Source organism: Brassica napus, unplaced genomic scaffold, assembly GCF_020379485.1.
Source record: "Brassica napus cultivar Da-Ae unplaced genomic scaffold, Da-Ae ScsIHWf_2810;HRSCAF=3587, whole genome shotgun sequence".
NCBI lineage: Eukaryota > Viridiplantae > Streptophyta > Magnoliopsida > Brassicales > Brassicaceae > Brassica > Brassica napus.
The window spans coordinates 1-21226 of record NW_026016077.1 but is presented as its reverse complement, the minus strand read 5'-3'; the positions used below and the strand labels follow the sequence as shown (position 1 = coordinate 21226).

Below are 21226 nucleotides of genomic sequence, written 5' to 3'. Positions count from 1 at the left end.
ATAAGAAGGTCATGTGTCGATGAAACACAACACACGGCGAAGAAAACAGAAGAAGATATCAACAAAGGCCACAGCTTTCTTCTTTCCTTTCATTCACCTCTCTCTCTCTCTTGATTAACGAACGCGGAGAGAGAGATCTTCCTTCAAAATTGAAAACCCTAAACCAATCTAATCTAATCTAATCTCATCTCTCTCCGCGTCCCCAAACCCTAGCGCGAGGGAATACGATTTCTCTTCCTTCTCTGGCCTCCTCTAGTTTCGATCTTTTTATCCTTAACCTCTTCTCCGATCATGGAGAGATCCGATTCCAGGGACCTGTACAACTTTGTTCGCTCTTCCTCAGGTCAAGGATGTTTCTTTCTTCTCTTTGTGTTGTTAGCTGAGATCCGTGGTGCTTTGTGGTTCGTTTTACGAGTGACGAAAGCACATAAAGGGATGCATTTTTTTTTTGCTAAGTAGGGCTTATTAGTCGGTATATTTTGATGAATTTGAAAATCCAAACTAAATTTAGTGTTCTTCAATCATATGTTAAAATACAAAGACTCAAATCGTAGGTCCGGATTTGTAATTCGAAAAAAACTTGAAAATTTGTATATTTTAGTTGGATTTATAAATAATATATGGATTTCTAGTAAGCTGAGATTATCTCGTCTTTTTTTTTTTTTTTGAGATTTGGTTTTGTTTAATCATGTGGTTGTTGGTATCCCTTTGATTAAACAATGTTGCTGAAACTGGCTGTGTTTTGTATCTGCAGATTCAAATAGTAAGCTCTTTGACGCATCTCAGTATGAGTTTTTTGGGCAAAATCTTGACGAAATGTCATTGGGAGGTATTGACGATGACGATGTGGTCGCTCCTGTTCTTGGACATTCTGCTACTGATGATGATGATGAGTATCACTTGTTTAATAAAGCAGGAGAGGTAATGTGTTTTCTCTTTTGAAAGCTACCTACCTTTTACTAAATACATATGTTGATTATTGCAGGGTGCAGGTTTAGGGTCATTATCTGACATGGATGATCTTGCCACGACTTTTGCAAAGGTTTGTTTAACTCCTTTTTTGCAGAAAAAAAACTGCTATGATAGTGATCTTAATATCTTTAACTGCCATGTTATTATATGGTCATATACCTCTTCTTCTTCTTCTTCAGCTTTGAACTGTTGTTTTTTTTAGTGATTCTAAATCTACTTATTTTCTTTGTGTAGCTAAATAGAAATGTCACGGGACCCAAACCCCTTGGCGTTATTGGTGACAGAGGATCTGGTTCCTTTTCAAGAGAGAGTGAGTTTAATACTTAAACTTGTTTACTACTGTATACCTTTATTAGGGTTCTTCTTAACCTGAATGTACTTTATCTTTAGGTTCTTCTGCCACCGATTGGACTCACGATACAGAGCTCACAAACTGGTTGGACGAGCAAGATCAAGAGGCTAACAGATGGTCCTCGCAGCCACAGTCATCTGCTCATTCACAACCTTTATACAGGACATCCTCTTACCCTCAGCAGCCACCACCGTTGCAACACTACAATAGTGAACCGATCATTGTACCAGAATCAACTTTCACCTCCTTTCCCCCGCCAGGCAGCAGCTCTCAGCAGACTTCACCTGGAAGCCTCCACCGCGCTCCTTCTCTTCCCACCGGTTCTCAGATGAATTTCACCGCACCTTCCCCGCTGTCAAACTCTAGATTTCATCTTTCAGGACCCTCACACGGGCCTCACTATGGTGGTAATTTGGCTAGATATGCCTCCTGTGGTCCTACCCTTGGTAACGTTGTGCAACCTCATTGGGCCACTGATCCTGGTCTTCTCCACGGAGATCATTCTGGTTTATTACATAGTCTGGCGCAACAACAACAGTTACCTCCTCGAAATGATCTTATGTCGCAACATATGATGGCTCTCCAGCAGAGGCAATCGTATGCTCAGCTTGCAGCGCTACAGTCTCAGCTGTACAGGTCTTATCCATCACCATCACGTAAAGTCTCTTTTGGGGGTGGTGAAGTTAGGGAACAACACAAGCATAAGTCTTCTCATAGGAGTCGAAAGAACAAAGGCATATCTCAACAGGCATCAGACGCAGCTAGTCAGAAAAGCGAGAGTGGATTGCAGTTTAGATCAAAGTACATGACTTCAGAGGAAATAGAGAGTATACTCAAGATGCAGCACTCTAATTCACACAGCAACGATCCTTATGTCAATGATTATTACCACCAAGCTCGCCTTGCCAAGAAGTCTTCTGGATCTAGAGCAATCACTCACTTCTACCCTTCTCAGTTGAAAGACCACCACCACCAACCTAAGTCCCGTAATAATAGTTCTGAACAGCATCAACAACAAGTTCATGTAGATGCTCTTGGGAAGATCACGCTTCCTTACATTCGCAGGCCACGTGCCTTGCTTGAGGTTGACTCTTCTTCTCCTGGTCTTAATGATCAAAAGGGCTCAGGGAAACATTTGGAGCAGGAACCACTTGTGGCAGCTAGGGTTACAATTGAAGATGCTCTTGGAGTTCTCATCGATATAGTTGACATTGACAGGACTCTCCAATCCACAAGGCCACAGGACGGAGGTGCTCAGGTCAAGCGAAAACGCCAGATCCTCCTAGAAGGATTAGCGACAGCACTTCAGCTTGCTGATCCCTTCAGCAAAACCGGGCAGAAGTCAGGGCTGACTGCTAAGGATGATGTTGTCTTTCTACGTATAGCTACTCTTCCAAAGGGTCGAAAAATGCTTACAAAGTACATACAGCTTCTAGTTCCAGGCACTGAGATTACTCGAGCTGTCTGTATGGCTATATTCCGCCACTTGAGGTTTCTCTTCGGCGGCTTGCCTTCGGATACTCTAGCAGCAGAGACGATTGCTAATCTTGCCAAGACAGTCACGGTCTGTGTTCAAGCTATGGACCTCCGAGCGCTGAGTGCTTGCCTTGCAGCTGTGGTTTGTTCTTCGGAGCAGCCACCTCTGCGTCCTATTGGAAGCTCTTCAGGCGATGGTGCTTCAGTTGTGTTGATAGCTCTTCTCGAGAGAGCTGCTGAAGTAGTGGTGGTTCCTCGAGCCGTCCATGGGAGCTCTAATGATGGTCTATGGAGAGCCTCGTTTAATGAGTTCTTCAACCTTCTTACGAAATACTGCAGGAGCAAGTATGAGACGATCCGTAGCCAGAACCAAGGGAGTGCAGCGGATGTTTTGGAGCTGGCGATAAAGAGAGAAATGCCCGCTGAGCTTTTACGTGCGAGCCTCCGTCATACCAATGACGACCAGAGGAACTATTTGTTAAACTTTGGTCGTAAACCGTCGGCCGTTAGTGAGTCTGCGTCGCATGCAAGGGGTGGTCAGATCAACTCTGAATCTGTGATGGGTTGATCAAAAGGAGAGAGAGAGAGAGAAGTGTGAAACAGTGAAGGGATGTGTGTGGTGGACTCAGGAGCCAAACTTGTAAGTAACTTGGTGGAGGTGTAGGAATCTTTTTTCACAAGGGTTCCAGGTGGTGACAAGTGCTTTTAAATTCTGATCTCTCTTTTTTTTTTTTTAACTTTGAACTCTTTTTTATTGTGTTATTATATGGTGGACAAATGCAAACTCTGCTTGGTTTGTGTATTAATGATGATGGGAAAGAATGTGAAACATGGAGTAGGGAGCTATATGTTGTTGCTCTCTTTATGTTGAAAACTCCATATTGTTAGGGGAATGATATTAGTACTTGTGTGTAGAATGATGATGAACCCCTTTATCCGGTGAGATTGGAGCTAGAGCAGGATTAGGCGCTAGCCATCTCTTGGATTTAACAGGTTTTAGGTTGTGGAAGCAGCTCTGGGAAAAGGAGTTAGAAGTTTGTTTTTCTGACATGTTTCCCATAAAGTCCTCTTTTGAAAACTCTTGGATCCATCTCTTTCTTTCTTACTTAATATTGTTGCCTCTCTCGCTTGGTTGTTACAAAATTTCGTTTTATGTGCTCCTCTCTTACTTTTTTTTGTGATGGGAGTTGAGTGTACACTTTATATAGAGCTGGTTTAGTATTTTTCTTTGGTTTTACCAAGTATTGTTTGGCATATACAGAATCTTGAAAGTACCTATCTTATTAGAAATGACTTTCTCGTTTCTTATACTGATACAATACGACAAAGTTTCTGTAATGGTGAATGACTAAGCGCAGATGGTGAACGACGTGTAATCTGCAAGTTCACTATGCTAGTTATATACTCTGTTAGTGCTACTCGCTGGTGTATCCGCCTAGCTTCATTTTCGCATTCTCTCATTAATAATAATTTGTTTGCTAAAAGTGTGCATTTTCGTATTTTGCTAAATGATATGCTATTATAGATACAAGCGATCCAAATGATCCGAGTTTTATACAAATGAAACATCTTGATTTAAAAACAAGATTGAAAAAAAAACTCGAAGTTCATCGTTGAGTATACGGAAAAATGACAAAAATAAGAGGGGTTTTAGAAATGATGGGAAGAGGAGGAAGACGTGGAGCTGCAAGTGTAACTGTAAGGTGTAGCAACATATTTGCTTCTCTTCTTTCTCTTCTCCAAAAACCTCTCCACTGATCTCTTCACCGAAAACACTAACGGCGATTCTAGTCTAACCGGTGCTAACTCTAACGCCGTTATGTCACGCTCCTTGCTCGCCATCTCTATTACCGCCCTTATCTTCGTATGTTCATCAATGTATTTATCAAAATCATTAATAAAAAAAAATGAATAAATCGACAACATATGTACAAGAGCAGATAGAGAGGCTACCTGGATCTCTACGAGATCGTATTCTCGTACTCTCCCACTATAGAATGCATTGATCTCCTTAGTTCTCGTGGCTAAAGATTGACTAACCCTGTATATAGCAAAACGAGTTAAGAAGAGAGGTTTAAATGGAGGCAATATATATAATGAAGTTGGAACTGAACAAGAAAAACTCACTTGGAATCTCGGCGACAAGATTGAAGTGAAGAAGTCACTGAAGATAGGCAGAGATCTAAGCTGCAATTCTCCATATGATCCTCTCTGCGTAAAGATTCTTCTTGCTTTGGTCAGTTGATGGAAGTCAAGTTATAGAAATACTTGCATATAAAGTCTGAATAAGAACGTGCTATAAACTTTTATTTTTTTTTAGGGAAAAAAAACAAATATCTGCAAATCTGGTCACGTGCTTCATGTTTTCAACACGAAGGAAAAGGTATTTTAAAGGAAAAAGTAGGCGGAACCGGTAAGAATGCATATATCAATCAAAGTGTCTGAGGAAGTATCTTGAGTTACGTACAGGTAATAATAACATTGTAATCTATATGTTTAGGATTGATTCGATCAGTTTTATAAGAATACGTTTAGGACTGTCATATCGCTTGATTCGAGTGGAATGCTTCCCGATTAACGTCAGAATAGTCAAACCATGTAAATGTATTATTGAACTATCATGTAAACTATATGTACCTAAATTCAAGTCCAAACTTTCTATAGGTGTAAATTTTGTTCTAAGAAAGACGAGAATTAAAAAAAAAAAGTTTTAGAACATTCACAAGTTTTATCTATCATTTACAGGTTTTCATCTGACCAAAGACTTAAGGACCAAAGCGAGTCTCTCTGATCTTGTATTCGGTTTGTGCTCAAATCGTCTTCGGGGGACTCTGAGCAGAGTTCGTTCTTTTGAAGCGTCGTCGGGAGTAGGTGCGGATCAAAAAAAATTTCTAATGTGTGGCACAATAAATAAAATTAAATTATTAAATAATTAACGGAACTGAAGTTTTTTTTTTTTACAAAAATTTACACTAGGGACATGAGTTTTACATCTTATTTTTAAATGAACCATGTAAACTTGTATCATCTTCATTTTTATTAATGAATATTTACCTTTTAGCAACAAAAAAAATGCATACCTTTTAATTGTAATTTGGTCGTTTGTGGTATGTTTTAGTGTTTGTAATTAATTTTACATAAATTTGTGTATTTAATGAATTAATAATTCTATTTGTTGATCGTCAGGTTGTATGTATTACTATTAATAACTCCATTTACATAATTCTGTGTATTAATATTGTGTGCTACAAATTATTTATTATTTGTTGTTATAAGGTTTAGTTGTTCAATATATACATGTTCAAAGTATATTCAACTATAACTATATGAGTTAGCATAGTATATATATATATATATATATATATATGTATATATGCAAATGCATAACACATACTGATATACGTTAATGTTGCATCAGTGTTGTGTTTTATCAAATTAAAATAATTCTTTTGAACTATCAGTATATAAACTGTTTCAAAAGAATATCAAGGCAAAATTAAGAGCTTGACTTTTATGTTTGGAGAAATATTGGCCACATGCAGTGTTTGTACCATGTGGAGTTTGGAGAAGTTTGGTTTAATACACTTCCCACAAATAGAAAGTCGATTCCTAAAAGAGGCTGGTGATCAGTTCCTTTCTCGGTGTTAAAAAAAAAAGAAGAAGATCAGTTCCTTTCTTTTTATTTTTCTTTTGTTGTATCACTTTATTGCATTACAGAAAGCATTTCTTTTTTTCGCTCACTTATTTATTTTGATAACTGGAAAATTGTATAATTTATGTTAATTAATGGACTCAGTTTACCATATCTCACTAGCTAGTTTACCAGTACCACTCAAAAATCTATAACATAATTCATCTATATGTAGTTCATAGTTCACACATCAAACACGAGCTGGTTTAATCGAAATGACTAAAAAAAATAAATGAAAACTAAATTTAAGAGAAAATGTGTCATAACTGAATGCAAGTGAGGATTGAAGTGGGAAAAGCAAGACTAAAGTTAAAGGTAGGTATAGAGAAGTTGACATTAGTGGATGAATTAACACACGTGAAGCATGCATTTTGCAAGTTTTGCAAACTGTTCACGTTTCACAAGTCACGTGATCTCATTTTTCTTTTATTTTATTTTTTAATTAAGAATAAGAACACAAGAACATGATTATTAAGTTGAGAAGTGGACGCATGGGAAATTAATGTGACTTTGATCGAAATATGTAAGTGAAAAGATGTGGCCAGTGTTTTGATGTTTATCTACTTTTACGACACAGACCATTTGACCCGCGACATTATGGCATGACCTTTATGAGGAAGTACACAACACTAATTATTTACTCTCTCTATTTTTTAATATTACATATTCTAAAAAAAAATTGTTTTAAAAAGATTTATTTTTTACATTTTCAAGACATGTTTTATTAACTAATTGCAAATTTCAAAAAACTTAATTGTATTTACTGAATTTTTATTGGCTTAAAATTATAGAACAAAGATAAACACAAAAAATTATACAAATTTAATGTGTTTTATTAAAATGTGTGAAAAATCTAGAATATGTGACATTAAGAAACATAGGGAGTATTAAGAGAAGATGATTAATCTAAGAGATACAATTTCCGAAAGGTTTATTCAACCCAAAAATTAACTAGAGGGCTGTAATTAGCAAGAGTTTATCTGTATATATTATCAGTGTGCTTACTCTCAGCTACATTTATTAACATATAATCTTTATGGATTTTTTTTAAACTGGCTTTCATAATTAAACATTTACAAAATAGTTTACAGAGGTGAATAAAGGAAATAAAATACAAAGCTTGCAGGAGATAAATTAAAACACAAGAAACAGAAAAAGATGGGAGAGGTCAGAGAGGAAAAATATCACTCTGGAAAGTAGGAATCAGAAGAAGGAAATTTAGGTTGAAGACCAACGACTTGCCAATTGCACCAATTGTCAAACCACAGTTCTTCAAAGCTGTTGATTTTATCTTTTGCAAGCTTTATAGACTTGAGTATACTTTTTTAATGTCTATAGAGATGAACCAGTGCAATTAAAGTAATCCCACCAAATACCAATCTACTAACAGTGAGTTGGTTTAATGGATAAATTTCCTTAGTTATCAAAATGTAAAAGCTTTCTTTTCTAAAAAAAGAGTTAAAACATATGGTTTAGATCTTGTTTTTAAAGATGTTCATGCACATAACTTCCTAACTGATTCCATCAATCTATTTGTTTTGGGGATGAACCAATGCAACTAGAGCAATACCACCAATGTATATGTTTTGTTGTCTGGAAGTCATGTAAAACGTGAAGTTGCTTTGTATAACAAAGCATCCTTTTGGGTGTTAGTTTATGGCGGGGAGTTTATGTTTGGGCTTATGGGTCCCAAACTCCCAATCTCTCAAATCAAATGACGTTATTAACTCGGCCCAATCAATTTTGTTTTTGGTTTTTTTCTTTCTTGTCAGTCTCTAACTCTTAAGGCTGGGCAAATAAACCGAATCTAAAAATCCGAACCGAATCCGATCCGTTAAAAATGAATCCGAACCGATCCGAACCCGACGTAAATACCGAATGAATCTTGTTTTGTGGTATTTCGGGTTATGGGTATTATTCGAACCGAACCCGAATCTAAATAGATATCCGATAGAACCCGAAACATTCAAAACCTCGAAAAGATCTTGTACCAAACATGATCTCAATTCCTAATATTTATCCAAAATACTCTAAGAAATATTGAAAATCTAAAACACTTATTTATTACATGAAGATTGGTGGTTCTATTACATGAAGGTTGATGGTTGAAAATGACCGTTAAATCTTGAAGTATTTAGATTTAGATTTTGTTTTCGTTAAACAATGTTTCTCATTACATGAGAACTTGGTTTTCGTTTTAGGCTTTTATTTATTTTGTTTTCTTTTTATCAGTAAATATGTTTATTTTTCGTTTGATTTTGAATGATCACGGTTGATGTTCCTTATTTTTGAATCGATTTTACTTAAGTTTTGGTTACAAAATAGGTACAAATCAGATATTTTAAAACTGAAGAACCGATTTTACTCATGTTTTGGTTATAAAATAAGTAAAAATCAGGTACTTTTAAACCGAAAAATCGATTGAGACCCGAACCCAAAAATATATTGGGTTGTACCAGTTCTTTGAAGATTTACTAAACCCGACCCGAACCCGAACCGAATTTTCATATAATCCGAATGGGGCTGATTTTGATAAACCCGAAAACTCAAAACCCGATTGGATAAAACCGAAAGCCGATTGGGACCCAGATGCCCAGGCCTACTAACTCTCATCAACAACCAAAACCCCGCCATGTGGAAATCGCACATCATGATTAATGTTAGCAGATGATTGTCTTTATACTTGCTTTATAGTGTTGCTTGAAGCTGGTCCACTTTCCATCACTTGCACATACATGTGATGGCATATTTTTTTCACAGTCGTTGGCGATAATGAGCAACAACAGTCGATTAAATTATATTCAGTTTTAAGAATGTATCGTAACCTATTACAAAACAAACAATAATGTTATCTTTATATACAACAAGACTTATTCTTAGGTCCACCCCCTAGGGTGAACCTCTAGGTTCACCAAACAATATGATTGTTTTATTTTATATTCAATATCTTTTAAAAAAGAAACAAAATATTGTCAAATTATATTATGTTTTTAAAATTAAAAGGTAAAAAAAATAGTAATAATTACAAAAAAAAATATTTTACGTCGTCAGCATAACATTAAACCCTAAACCCTAAATTATAATCCCTAAACCTTTAATCCTAAACCCTTGGATAAACTCTAAACTCTAGGATAAATCCTAAACTCTAGGATAAATCCTAAACTCTAAATCAAAATCACTATACACTAAAACATTCAAGCGTTTAGGGTTTAGGGTTTTAGTGTTTTTTATTTAGAGTTTAGGATTTATCCAAGGGTTTAGGGTTTACCCAAGGGTTTAGGGTTTACCCAAGGGTTTAGGGTTTATCCAAAGGTTTAGGGTTTAGGATTTAGGGTTTAGAGATTAGGATTTAGAGTTTAGTGTTTTGTTGAGAATATTAAAAATATATATTTTTTAATTCTTTTTTCTGTAACCATTATCTTTTTTTACTTTTTTATTTTAAAAACATAATATAATTTGAGAATATTTTGTTTCCTTTTTTAAAAGATATCGAATTTGAAATAATGAAATCCTATTGGTTGGTGAACCTAGAGGTTCACCCTAGGGGGTGAACCCAAGAATGACTCTTAAAACAATGGTGAAGAGGTGCCGCATGTTTGTATAGAAAACGATCATCATCTAAGAATCTTCATCACAAAAATGTTTTTTTTTTTGCCAAAGTATTTAATTATTCCTATATGTGTCTTCTAAGGGTGAATGACGAATCTGTTGATACAGTTGGCAGCATGATTTTTTTATTAAGAACTAATTGTAGTTTCTTTCATAATTTGTATTTTTAAATAAAAAAACATATTTTACTAATAATGTTTATATTTGTTTTATCAGAGTTTTGTAACTATAAAATGAATAAAAATATCTTTATTTAGTACTTATATAAAATTATATAGATATAGATTATTAATTTATGATTATGATGGGACTATATATTAATTTGGAACAAATATTAAGCAATTCAATTAGATTCTTGCAAACCGGGGGAAAAGGAGTGGCCGGTCATGTCGTCTGTATTTTTACCTTTTCCCAAGTTTTTAAAACGTTTCGTAGCAATAAACAAAAATCAAAACGTAGCATTTCATTTACATATTTGGAATCTTATCAAATAAGATGTAACTTTTTTTTTTGTGCACTTCAAATTTAATAAGATGTAAATAGTCAAAAATATATATATATATAAAACATAATTTGTATTTTATATTTGTTTTATTAAAGTTTTGGATTAAAGTATTAAATTAATATATCAATACTAATAATGTTTTTGATTCAAAAATGTACTTGTAAATTCAAAATTCCTCCCATAAGCGGAGGATCTTTGGCGGTTGGTTTGACCATGGTATTGAGGAACAATCAATCCTTAAACAAAGGAAAGAATATTTAAATGTTAGGCAAAGTGAAATGGTTGATAATAAAACATAGTGAAAAAAGTCTCAACGGATAAAATGGAACCATGAGATTAATTACAAACTAAAATCTTATAAAGCCAAAAAAAAACTAAATATTTTATATGACCGATAGATGTGAACTACAATTGTAGTAGCTTAGCAGGCAGGAACTATTATATTAAATCAATTTTTTTTGGCGGAGACCAATAGCTAAAGACGGAAGATTGTCGGTCTATGTTTAATCTTAACCAACTAAAATCTTATACGTTTGTTCGCACAGATTATCAATATTAATCTATTATTAAAACAATTGAAAATAAACAGTGGAAGGTGAGCCAAACCCCACGTCCCCAACCGCATACGGACTTAACTATCCAACTCTTAAACATATCACTTATGCCAAGAAATTGACAAAATTGTGACATTCAAATATTGACTTACACAAAATCTTGAACGGTTGGCGGTGGTGGTTTTTTTCAGAGTGAGAGGGGATGAATATATGGTCTTCAGATTAGAGTTCTTGATCCTAATGGTAGAATATATGTTATTTAATTTTCAATGAATACAGTAGGCATTTTTGGCATGAAATATAACGATTTCCTAAATTAAATTGTTCACAAGCTATAAGAATATTAAGTATGGGGCAAGTTAAAGTTTGTAAAAATCGATTTTGATTTAGGATGGCAAAGATGTGGTAGCTAGAAGACTAATAATCAACAATCAATGCATGCATTGTTTTATTATGATGTAACTGGAGTTGAACTGGGTTAAACCGTGACTCTTCGCATATTTTAATGGTTGGTTTTTTTTTTTTAAGTCCAGTCCAGAATGACATGGCATAATGGTTGGTTCTGATTATTTTGTTCATGTGGCAAGGCTTGGGAGGCTAGGATTTAGCTCCTTTTATATAGTAGGATTACAACTAAAAATCTTAGAGCATGAGCATTGGTGAACCCCCATTGGGGTTCACCCAATTTTTTAAATATTTTTTGGTGGGGCCATAAATAGTTATGAACCTGTATTTGTTGTTTTCTGCATTAGTGAACCCGAAGAAGGAGTTCATAGGAATAAAATAAAAATATAAATTAAAAAAAAAGAAAATTTCGAAATAATTCAGAATACATGAATAAAATAGTAAAATATATTATAAAATTATGAAAAATTTTTATTCAATACATTAAGAGTAGATTACATAAATAGAGAAATTCAAAAACATACAAAGCTTATTCATCTTCATCACCAAACTTTTGCCAAATATTTTCCACTAAATCAGCTTTCAATCGAGCATGCGTCTCTAAATCTCGAACTTCTCTGCGGATGCCTAACATATCACCGACATGAATACTATCTCTCGTTCTCACCCTTGAACTTCTGCTGGACTCTCCTGACTCAAACTCAGACGTATTAATTTGAGCGTATCCGTGTCGTTCGTTCTCTACTATCATATTGTGCAATATGACACAAGTTTTCATTATCTTTCCTATCTTTGCCTTGTCCCATTGTTTAGCTGGGTTTTTAACAATTGCAAACCTCGATTGTAATACTCCAAAAGCCCGTTCGACATCTTTTCTGGCGGATTCTTGTTTTTCAGCAAATTTCTCGGCTTTACGACCTTGAGGAAGTGGGATGGATTGGATAAATGTTGCCCAATTTGGATAAATTCCGTCAGTAAGATAGTAGGCCATACGATAAGTGTGGTTGTTGACCTTGAACTTAACTTTAGGTGCTCGACCATGTAAGATGTCATCAAAAACATGTGACCGATCTAGAACATTGATATCGTTGAGGGTACCTGGTAAGCCGAAAAATGCGTGCCATATCCAAAGATCTTGTGATGCAACAGCTTCTAAGACAATTGTCGGCTTTCCTGAACCACGTGTGAACTGACCTTTCCAAGCCGTTGGGCAGTTTTTCCACTCCCAGTGCATACAGTCGATGCTGCCTATCATCCCCGGAAACCCCCGTACCTCTCCAACATCGAGTAATCGTTGAAGATCCTCGGGTGTAGGCTTGCGTAGATACTCATCTCCAAACAACTGTATTATTGCATCAGTGAAATTTGCCAAACATAAACGTGATGTACTGTCACCAAGTCGGAGATATTCGTCATATGTATCTCCCGACTGACCATATGCGAGCATACGTATAGCTGCCGTACACTTTTGAAGGGGAGAAAGCCCGTACCTTCCCGCAGCATCTCTTGTTTGCTGAAAGTATGGAACTTCACTACTTAGACGCTCGACAATGCGAAGGAACAGTGGTTTGTTCATTCGAAAACGCCTCCTAAACATTTCAGGTGGGTATGTAGGATTTTCCATGAAATAGTCTTTCCATAGTTGATTGTGTCCTCGCTCTCGATCTCTTTCGATATAAGCTCGTTTCTTCCGGTAGTTGGTTTGACCATCAACTACTGTGTCTATGAAATTATCAACAACTTCGTCGACCATTTCATCAAAAGCTTTATCTGCTTCATCGCTTGATGAGGAAGACATTGTTGATGATATTTATTGATCTTTTTCTTGCTACAAAAGAAGAACTTATAGTTAAATTTTTTTAAATGGTGGTCATTTTTTTTCTTTTCTATATGGTATGTTTATCTTTTTAATAATTGTTTTTTGGATTTTAAAGTTATAGTTCGATTTTTTTTTCATAAACTATAGGGAGTATAATATTTTTTCATATAATCCATCTTTTTTCTTTTCTATATGGTATGTTTATCTTTTTAATAATTGTTTTTTGGATTTTGAAGTTATAGTTCATTTTTTTTTCATAAACTATAGGGAGTATAATATTTTTTCATATAATCCATCTTTTTTCTTTTCTATATGGTATGTTTATCTTTTTAAACTATAGGGAGTTTGTATAAAGTTATAGAAATGGAATTCATTTTTTCATTGTTTCATTGCCTCATAAACTATAGGGAGTTTGTATAAGTTATAGAATGGAATTCATTTTTTCATTGTTTCATTGCCTCATAAAAACAAAAGAAAAGTTTGTATTTTACCTCTATGGATTGGTTTTTGACAAGTAGAGGTGGTGATGTCGATGCAATCGTGGTGAACCCCCGTGGTGATGGATGAGAAGTGGTGAAGTTTTGGTGAAGTTTTGGTGAAGTTTGGTGAAGTGGTGAAGTTTTGGTGAAGTTTTTGACAAGTAGAAGTTTATCAACGAAGTTTACAAGTTTAGAAGTTTTGGCTTTCAAGTTTACAACTATTGTGAAACACTTTGATGCACAAAAATAATAGAAAGACATAGTTTATATATATAGAGATACATGAGTCAAGTTGCTCGGGTACATACACCCGTCAGTTGAAAAGGCAAGTCGTGGGGACATACACCCGTGACTTGAAAACACATCCTCTGGGTACATACACCCATATTAACCGAAGGTCCTAAAACGAGTGTAGAAACATACAAAATACTACACTCTCCCGTGATTCAATCTGACATAATACTACAACAACCATCAACCTTACCCGTGACTTGATATGATACATAAAGATACCGAGACCTACAACCACGTCCACACGCATCCTCCTCCTTGAACCCGTGACCTACAAAGAAAAATGGATACATATCAATAATCTAGATACCAAATCATATACCAACATTATCAATATACAGAAACCAAAACATATTCAAAAAAGCAACTGATAAATGCACAAAAAAGCTTCCACTCACCACGTTAAAGCATTTCTGAAATGAGTTTGTTTTTTAGAGCTCTTTCTTGATCAGATAGAGTTTCTTCATTTTTTACTAGCAACCTATCTAGGAGTTTTTTTTTGGATAAGTTATTCTTTGCCTCTAAAATGCTCTCTATCTGATCAAACGCTGGTTCATTCAAGTGTTTCTTGCGTTTTGCTGCTTTGGAAGCCTTCACACCGGGAGGCCTAACATCTTCCTCGCGACCCACCTCCTCTGCAGGTTCCTTCCTCTTCTCCTTTGCACCATCTCGTGTCGAAGTGTGGGATCTCCATTTTTGATCAAACCGAAGCTCCCTCCAACAATGTTCAAGAACGAACTTGGAATTGTAATCATTAAAGAAGATGTCATGAGCCGCCTTCATGACATCATTCTCAGTTTGTCCACTGGCTTGCTTCTTCAAAGCAGCTTCGTGACATCCCACGAACTTGCAAACCTGTTCGTTAACCCTACCCCACCTCTGCTTACACTGACTCCACTCCCTAGGAACGGAGCCAACGAGCAGAGGGCTTGCATTCAAAAACTCCTCTATGCGCTTCCAAAATGAGCCAGCCTTCTGCTCATTACTCACGATTGGATCCTTGCTGGTGTTCAACCAAGCACTGATCAGCACCACATCTTCTTTGGTTGTCCATTTCCGCCTTTCCGCAGATTTTGGAACCTCAGAACAACCAATATCTATTGGTTGACTGCTCTGGGAGGCAAGGAGGTTAACGAACCCGTGAGAGTTAAGGGAAATTGGTTCCATTTAGTTTTAGATAGAAGTTTTAAAAGTTTGGTGTGTTTTGAGATGTGGATCATGCCTATGTTTTAATACTAGTTTTAGTGTTAGAAAGTACAACAAATTGATTACGTGTGTGTGTTTGTCTAACTACCAAGCATTGATTAAACTAGTTTAAGTATGGTGTGTGTTTTTGGTTATAATTACTATATACTAGTTTTAGTGTTTGGTGTGTGTGTGTTTTAATGACTCTACAACAAGTACAACATAGGTATAACTACACAGATTTCATTGAATGAACATCAAATAAATTTTAAAAACTCAACTACACCGATTTGAAAGACAACCACTCACTACCATTGAATTCGCAACTACCTATAATTTTTAAAACTCAACTAAGTGTGGTTAAACTCTAGCTAGCTACCACTGTAGTTAACCAGTGTAGAGTAAGGGTTACCTTTTGTTTTCAGTCGAAGCAGAGCTTCTCCAAGACCTCAACCTGCACAGAGAGGTTGTAAACCTGCCCAGTGAGGTTATCAACCTCCCGAGTGAGGTCTTTCACCTCTGCCTGTACAAGAAAGAACAATCATACAGTGTTAGTCAATGCATAAAAAATTAAGAATCTAGTTAATGCACAGAATTGAAATCAAATTAGAATCTAGTTACCTCCAGTCTCTGAATGTGGTTATTGACCTCCGGCACCCAGTTTATCACCTCCTCCACCTCCTCCAGACGCTTAGTGAGGCGTTCGATCTGCTCCTCCACACCAATGACCCAAGGCTGACGATAATGAAACCCATCAGCCTTGGTACCAAAAAAAAAAAAAATTTGAATCAATACTCTATCTCGTTTAAAAACAGAAATTTCAAACTGCAATTAACAACAACCGTACCTCGTAGTTTTTGCAGGTGAAGAACCGCTTCCCAGGAAGAGTGTCGTAGTCGTCCTTCCCACGAACCTCGTGAATGATACTGCCACCGCAGGGACACCTCGTCGGAATCCCGTACTCTGAATCAGCCACAGAAGAGAGCATGTTGATGTACTCCTTAGTCCTCTTTGAATCTCTTATCTCTGTTGCGGGATCCATCTGCATCACAAAATACGATTCCTTTTAGAACCCTGACTATAAACTAAATCGATTTTACAATAAACGAACCCGCATGACGATTTTAAACCACAAATCTATACCCCCTTTTTGATTTCGAACCCTACGACAAACCCCCAAAATCATAAATCAAAACCCCCAAATCGAATTTTAACCTAAAACGCTTTCGACCCCAAACGATTGAATCAATCGGTGAAACTAGTGGATACTCACCTCAGATCGTCTACGAGAGAGTACGACGTTGATTAGATCGAAGAAAGAACAGAAAATGATCCGGCTACCGCGTCGCAGGAAAAATCGCCAGAGAGAGAACAAAAACCCTAGCTTTAGAAGAGAGAACTGAAAATGAATGATCTATCGCGCAACCCTTTTTTTCTCCGTCTACACGCGGACTCGCGTGTCCACTCTGCTTTCGACGCGTGGATTGACCCCGTATCATACGGGTTCACCCGCAAGAGACGGATCACGATATTAAACCCAATAAACATTTTCTTTTAATCGAATGGGCCTAGGATCCCGAGCCCGTGATCCGGTTAAAACCGTCGATGCGGCTGCTCTTACCTAAGAACGAATTATCAAACAGATTGAAAACCTCAGGCTAACTATCAAGAAAAAAATGCGGTAAAGTAGTTAAATATGCTTATTATTTACACCAAAATAAAAAAATAAAAATAGAAAATGCATCTTATATTTAGCAAAAAAAAAAAAGAAGCATCTTATATATGTACATTATGATCGAAAACATTTTCACTGCCCAAAATGATCAGTTCTGAGAATATGAGGGGTTGATTCGTAAATAATAAGATTAATAATGCTAAATTGAAATTTGTAATAAGTTAGGGAGCAATAAATAAATAATGAGAGGACGGAAAAAGAGCGACGCCGTTCAAACATCGATTTTGTCTCCCCGGACCTGGAGATCTCTCTCTTCTTCCCCAATCCTTTCTCTCGTCGCACGCACACGCGCTTCATCCTCATCAGCCTCGATTCAAGGTACCATCTCCGTTTCAAATGATCTCCCTTTAGAATATCTTTGATTCGTGCCATTGTTATTGCCATTCTACGCATACGTTTCTTCAAAAAGATGATAACTTTTAAACCTAGATCATGCTAAGATTCTTAAATTTCGAATAATTAGTTGTGGGTTTCGAGATTAATTCTCGAAAATCCATCCCCTTTAATCTTATCTTACCCTGCATATCTGCTTGGTTGATTTTGAGCTAGAGACCCCCTTTAACTTAAAACCGCCATAGAAGAAGCTCTCTGCTTGTTTCGTCTATTTAGTGCCACATTGGTTGGGTTTGTAGTTTGGTAGGATGGGTGTGAAGCAGGCTCTAAGGAGCATCGATGCGTTCCCAAGAGCTGAGGATCATCTCCTTCAGAAACTCAATCTGGTGCCGTTGGTAATGCTTTCTTCTTCTTCACCCCCTTCTCCTTTAATGCTTGCTTGACTGTGTGTCTGCTTGTTTTTCTAACATTTTTATTGGTTATTTGTAGTATCCATTGTTGGGCTCCTTATAATGGTTACCTTGTTCTTGAGCGAGCTCAGTTACTACCTTAACACACTTACAGTGCATCAGGTATGTCTTTTGGTTCCATCTAAACCTGATGATTGGCTTGTAAGGGTCTTCTCCTTATATATATAACCATTGTAATCAAAATGTAATCTGGATCATGTTTTTTGTAGATGTCAGTGGACTTAAAGCGTGGAGAAACGCTTCCAATTCATGTAAATATGACGTTCCCATCTTTGCCTTGTGATGGTAACTCGAATCCATTCATCTCATACATACTTCATACTTTCAGGAATACTAATGGTTGTAAACTTTGATCTTTATTTGTTATTTGTAGTATTGAGCATGGATGCTATCGACATGTCAGGGAAGCATGAAGTTGATCTTGATACAAACATTTGGAAGGTTAGATGAATCAAGATGCTAATGAAAAAAATCACAAAGTCTTTTTTCTCTAGTGTACTGGTTTATAATAGACTTTATTTGCTAACTAACTACGAGTATATGCAGCTCCGTCTCAACAGTCACGGTCATATCATTGGCACAGAATATATATCTGATCTTGTTGAAAAGGAGCATGATCACTCATCTCACAAGCACGGTAACCATTCTTAATTAAACTAGCATGTGTATTTTCTTAAATACATTATAAGAATCTAACAAGTTTAATTGAGGCCTATTATTATATGAGAGTCCACCAGTGATAGCCGACTCTGGTTTGTGTATAAGGTTAGAGACTTAATCACTTCAATTTGGTTTCTTTTGTGCTTTGCTGAAGATGAACACAAGAATGAGACGGACGCGTTGAATTTACTTGGCTTTGATGAAGCTGCTGAGACGATGATTAAGAAGGTGAAGCAAGCATTGGCAGATGGAGAAGGGTGTCGGGTATTAACTTCTGAAATAGACAAACTAGAGATGTTGTCTTATTGGCGTTGTCAGAAACCAGAGACTTTAATATATGTTTGGCTGTTTTCCAACACACAGGTTTATGGTGTCCTAGATGTACAAAGGGTTGCTGGAAACTTCCACATTTCAGTTCACGGGCTGAACATCTACGTTGCTCAAATGGTTGGTATCACATTATCTCGCTTTACAAAACCATCTTAAGTTCAAAAGTGTCTGAAACCATTAACCAAGAACATACAACTCAACATTCGGTTACTTTAGTTTTTGATTAAGTACCATGTGACCATAATTGATGTTGAATTCCATTGATATGTCAATGTGAAATCCATAAAAAGATTGATAATCGCTAAATTACTCTCATCAATTGCATTTGCACCTCATTTACTGACTTACTATCTGATATTTTGACTTACGAAGATCATGATATAGTATCTAGCTAATCTCTTTTACTCTCTCAACAGATATTTGGAGGGTCCAAAAACGTAAACGTGAGCCATATGATACATGATCTATCGTTTGGGCCCAAGTACCCCGGAATACACAATCCACTTGATGGCACAAACCGAATCCTGCATGACACCAGTGGAACCTTCAAATACTACATTAAGGTGTTTTTATCTAAATCCATCACTGTTTTTTTCACTCACCTCTCTCTGCATGGCTGTATATCTTCTAGTATACCTCCATTATTTGTTACTTCCAAGCCACTTACTGGTCTGGCTAGTAGCTTTATGATCCATTTCGTGAGATGTGAAAACATTATTTGTAGTTGATGTCTTTCTGTGTGGTATGGCTTGCAGATTGTTCCAACAGAATATAGATATCTATCAAAAGACATACTGACAACGAATCAGTACTCTGTAACGGAATATTACACACCAATGAACGAGTTTGACCGGACATGGCCAGGTTAGTCGATCAAACTTCATTTCCAGTGGTTGTTATTACTCTGTTTGTTGATGGCATCTGCTTTCTTCATTTTCAGCTGTCTACTTCTTATATGACCTGTCACCAATCACTGTGACGATCAAGAAGAACGCCGTAGTTTTCTCCACTTGATCACACGGCTTGCGCTGTGTTAGGCGGTACCTTTGCTTTGACAGGTTCCATCCCATCTATATATCTAGTCCTCTCAATAGTCATTTTTCAAAAAATCTTGGCCTAATATAGTGTGTTATGTCATGGTCATAAACAGGAATGTTTAGATCGTTGGATGTTCCGTATCATAGAATCTTTCACCAAGAAACCGAGCACAAGAAGCATACACAAGTGAACCAGAGAGAAAGAAAAAGAGCAAAGGAAGGAAGAAGAAAGAAGAAATCTCTCAAACCCCAAAGCGTGTATGTATCTACCTTCTGAGACAATACCCACCGGAGATTCCAGGGCATTTGATACATGGATGTAGTTTTTTGCATGTTCTCAAGTCTTTTTGATCGCTTTTTCTCTCTTATGTATTACTACCCTGATCTCTCTGGTCATCATCATCATCATCATCTAGTAGAGAATTATATGTAATTTTATAAACACTTTGCATCTTGGCCTTTAGCATCTTCTAACTTCACTGAGAAAATTGCCATGATTACAAATAAAAGAATAGAAACAGGCAAACAGACTTTGTATATACTTATCAAACGTGTCGCGCGTGCATGTGTAAAGCGTACACTCGTCACAGGCGATTCTGACTTAAACCCTAGTTGGGAACAAGTTTTTTTTTAATTTCCTTCTTCTCTCCCTGTCTCATTTCTCGTCTTCGTCGCCGTCGAATCTGAAATGATCGGAGTACTCGCAGATCTTCCTTGCCGTCGAGGCAGGCTCTCTCTCCGCCGCTTGACCTCCTTTGATTCGGTTACCTCACACCATTTCACTTCATCCCGCCACCGGAGCCTCCGTGAAGCTGAATCTGATTGGGAATGGATCTACTCTCTCCTCGCATCGTCTCCGAGCTCGTTTGGTAACATAGCGAGAGACTTCTACATTATGGTTTCCCCCGCGGGGATCTCGTTTCAAGTTACGCCACAGGGAGTGAAAGCAGCATCGGAGATTCAAAGAAGATCAAATCTCTCCAGAGAATGTGAGCAAGAAGGTCACCGTTTCCTTCCATTCAATCTCTAAAACTCGTTCGTAGATGATCCACATACAGTTATGAACCGTTGCTTCTTGTGTGTTGTGGATTTGAATTAGAAGAAAGAAGGAGGAGAAAAGCACATCAAAGATCAAAGACGAGGATCTGCATAGCGATCCGTTCATTCGATAACCCGGAGAAGGAAGCTTGGTGTCTTCCTCCTCACAGTCGCTACGCGCGCCATGCCCGACACAAGGACCCTGTACACGGTGCTTTCGTTCCCCTCACGTCGACAAGAAGTCAGAGAGCAGTTCGATGATGCGGCGGTTTCGTCTTTTGTTCA

The 21226-nt window shown here is 36.8% G+C and overlaps 5 protein-coding genes and 1 pseudogene across 5 annotated transcripts; 3 read left to right on the top strand and 3 right to left on the bottom strand.

The window, feature by feature from the left end:
- The first annotated feature begins 30 nt into the window (after positions 1-30).
- On the top strand, positions 31-3631 carry LOC125602342 (protein PAT1 homolog 1-like). Its single transcript, XM_048774023.1, has 5 exons — positions 31-343; positions 755-921; positions 986-1042; positions 1207-1282; positions 1363-3631. The coding sequence occupies exons 1-5, from the start codon at positions 292-294 to the stop codon at positions 3366-3368; spliced, it is 2358 nt and encodes a 785-aa protein (XP_048629980.1). The 5' UTR covers positions 31-291; the 3' UTR covers positions 3369-3631.
- Positions 3523-5070, bottom strand: LOC125602343 (protein JAZ13-like). The gene is made up of 3 exons (XM_048774024.1): positions 4928-5070; positions 4754-4841; positions 3523-4660 (listed from the first exon to the last, which is right to left on the bottom strand). The coding sequence occupies exons 1-3, from the start codon at positions 4999-5001 to the stop codon at positions 4451-4453; spliced, it is 372 nt and encodes a 123-aa protein (XP_048629981.1). The 5' UTR covers positions 5002-5070; the 3' UTR covers positions 3523-4450.
- Positions 5071-10835: 5765 nt separating this feature from the next.
- LOC125602348 (putative nuclease HARBI1) lies at positions 10836-13508 on the bottom strand. Its single transcript, XM_048774030.1, has 2 exons — positions 12232-13508; positions 10836-10841 (listed from the first exon to the last, which is right to left on the bottom strand). Exons 1-2 carry the CDS (start codon positions 13360-13362, stop codon positions 10836-10838), a joined length of 1137 nt encoding a protein of 378 aa, XP_048629987.1. The 5' UTR covers positions 13363-13508.
- Positions 13509-14175: 667 nt separating this feature from the next.
- LOC125602347 (glutathione S-transferase T3-like) lies at positions 14176-15320 on the bottom strand. The gene is made up of 3 exons (XM_048774029.1): positions 14673-15320; positions 14347-14424; positions 14176-14262 (listed from the first exon to the last, which is right to left on the bottom strand). The coding sequence occupies exons 1-3, from the start codon at positions 15318-15320 to the stop codon at positions 14176-14178; spliced, it is 813 nt and encodes a 270-aa protein (XP_048629986.1).
- Positions 15321-17264: 1944 nt separating this feature from the next.
- On the top strand, positions 17265-19899 carry LOC125602341 (endoplasmic reticulum-Golgi intermediate compartment protein 3-like). Its single transcript, XM_048774022.1, has 11 exons — positions 17265-17391; positions 17706-17801; positions 17896-17978; positions 18086-18161; positions 18250-18317; positions 18423-18513; positions 18691-18800; positions 18900-18983; positions 19283-19429; positions 19622-19730; positions 19807-19899. The coding sequence occupies exons 3-11, from the start codon at positions 17919-17921 to the stop codon at positions 19878-19880; spliced, it is 819 nt and encodes a 272-aa protein (XP_048629979.1). The 5' UTR covers positions 17265-17391; positions 17706-17801; positions 17896-17918; the 3' UTR covers positions 19881-19899.
- Positions 19900-20467: 568 nt separating this feature from the next.
- On the top strand, positions 20468-21193 carry LOC125602340 (annotated as a pseudogene).
- Positions 21194-21226: the final 33 nt, after the last annotated feature.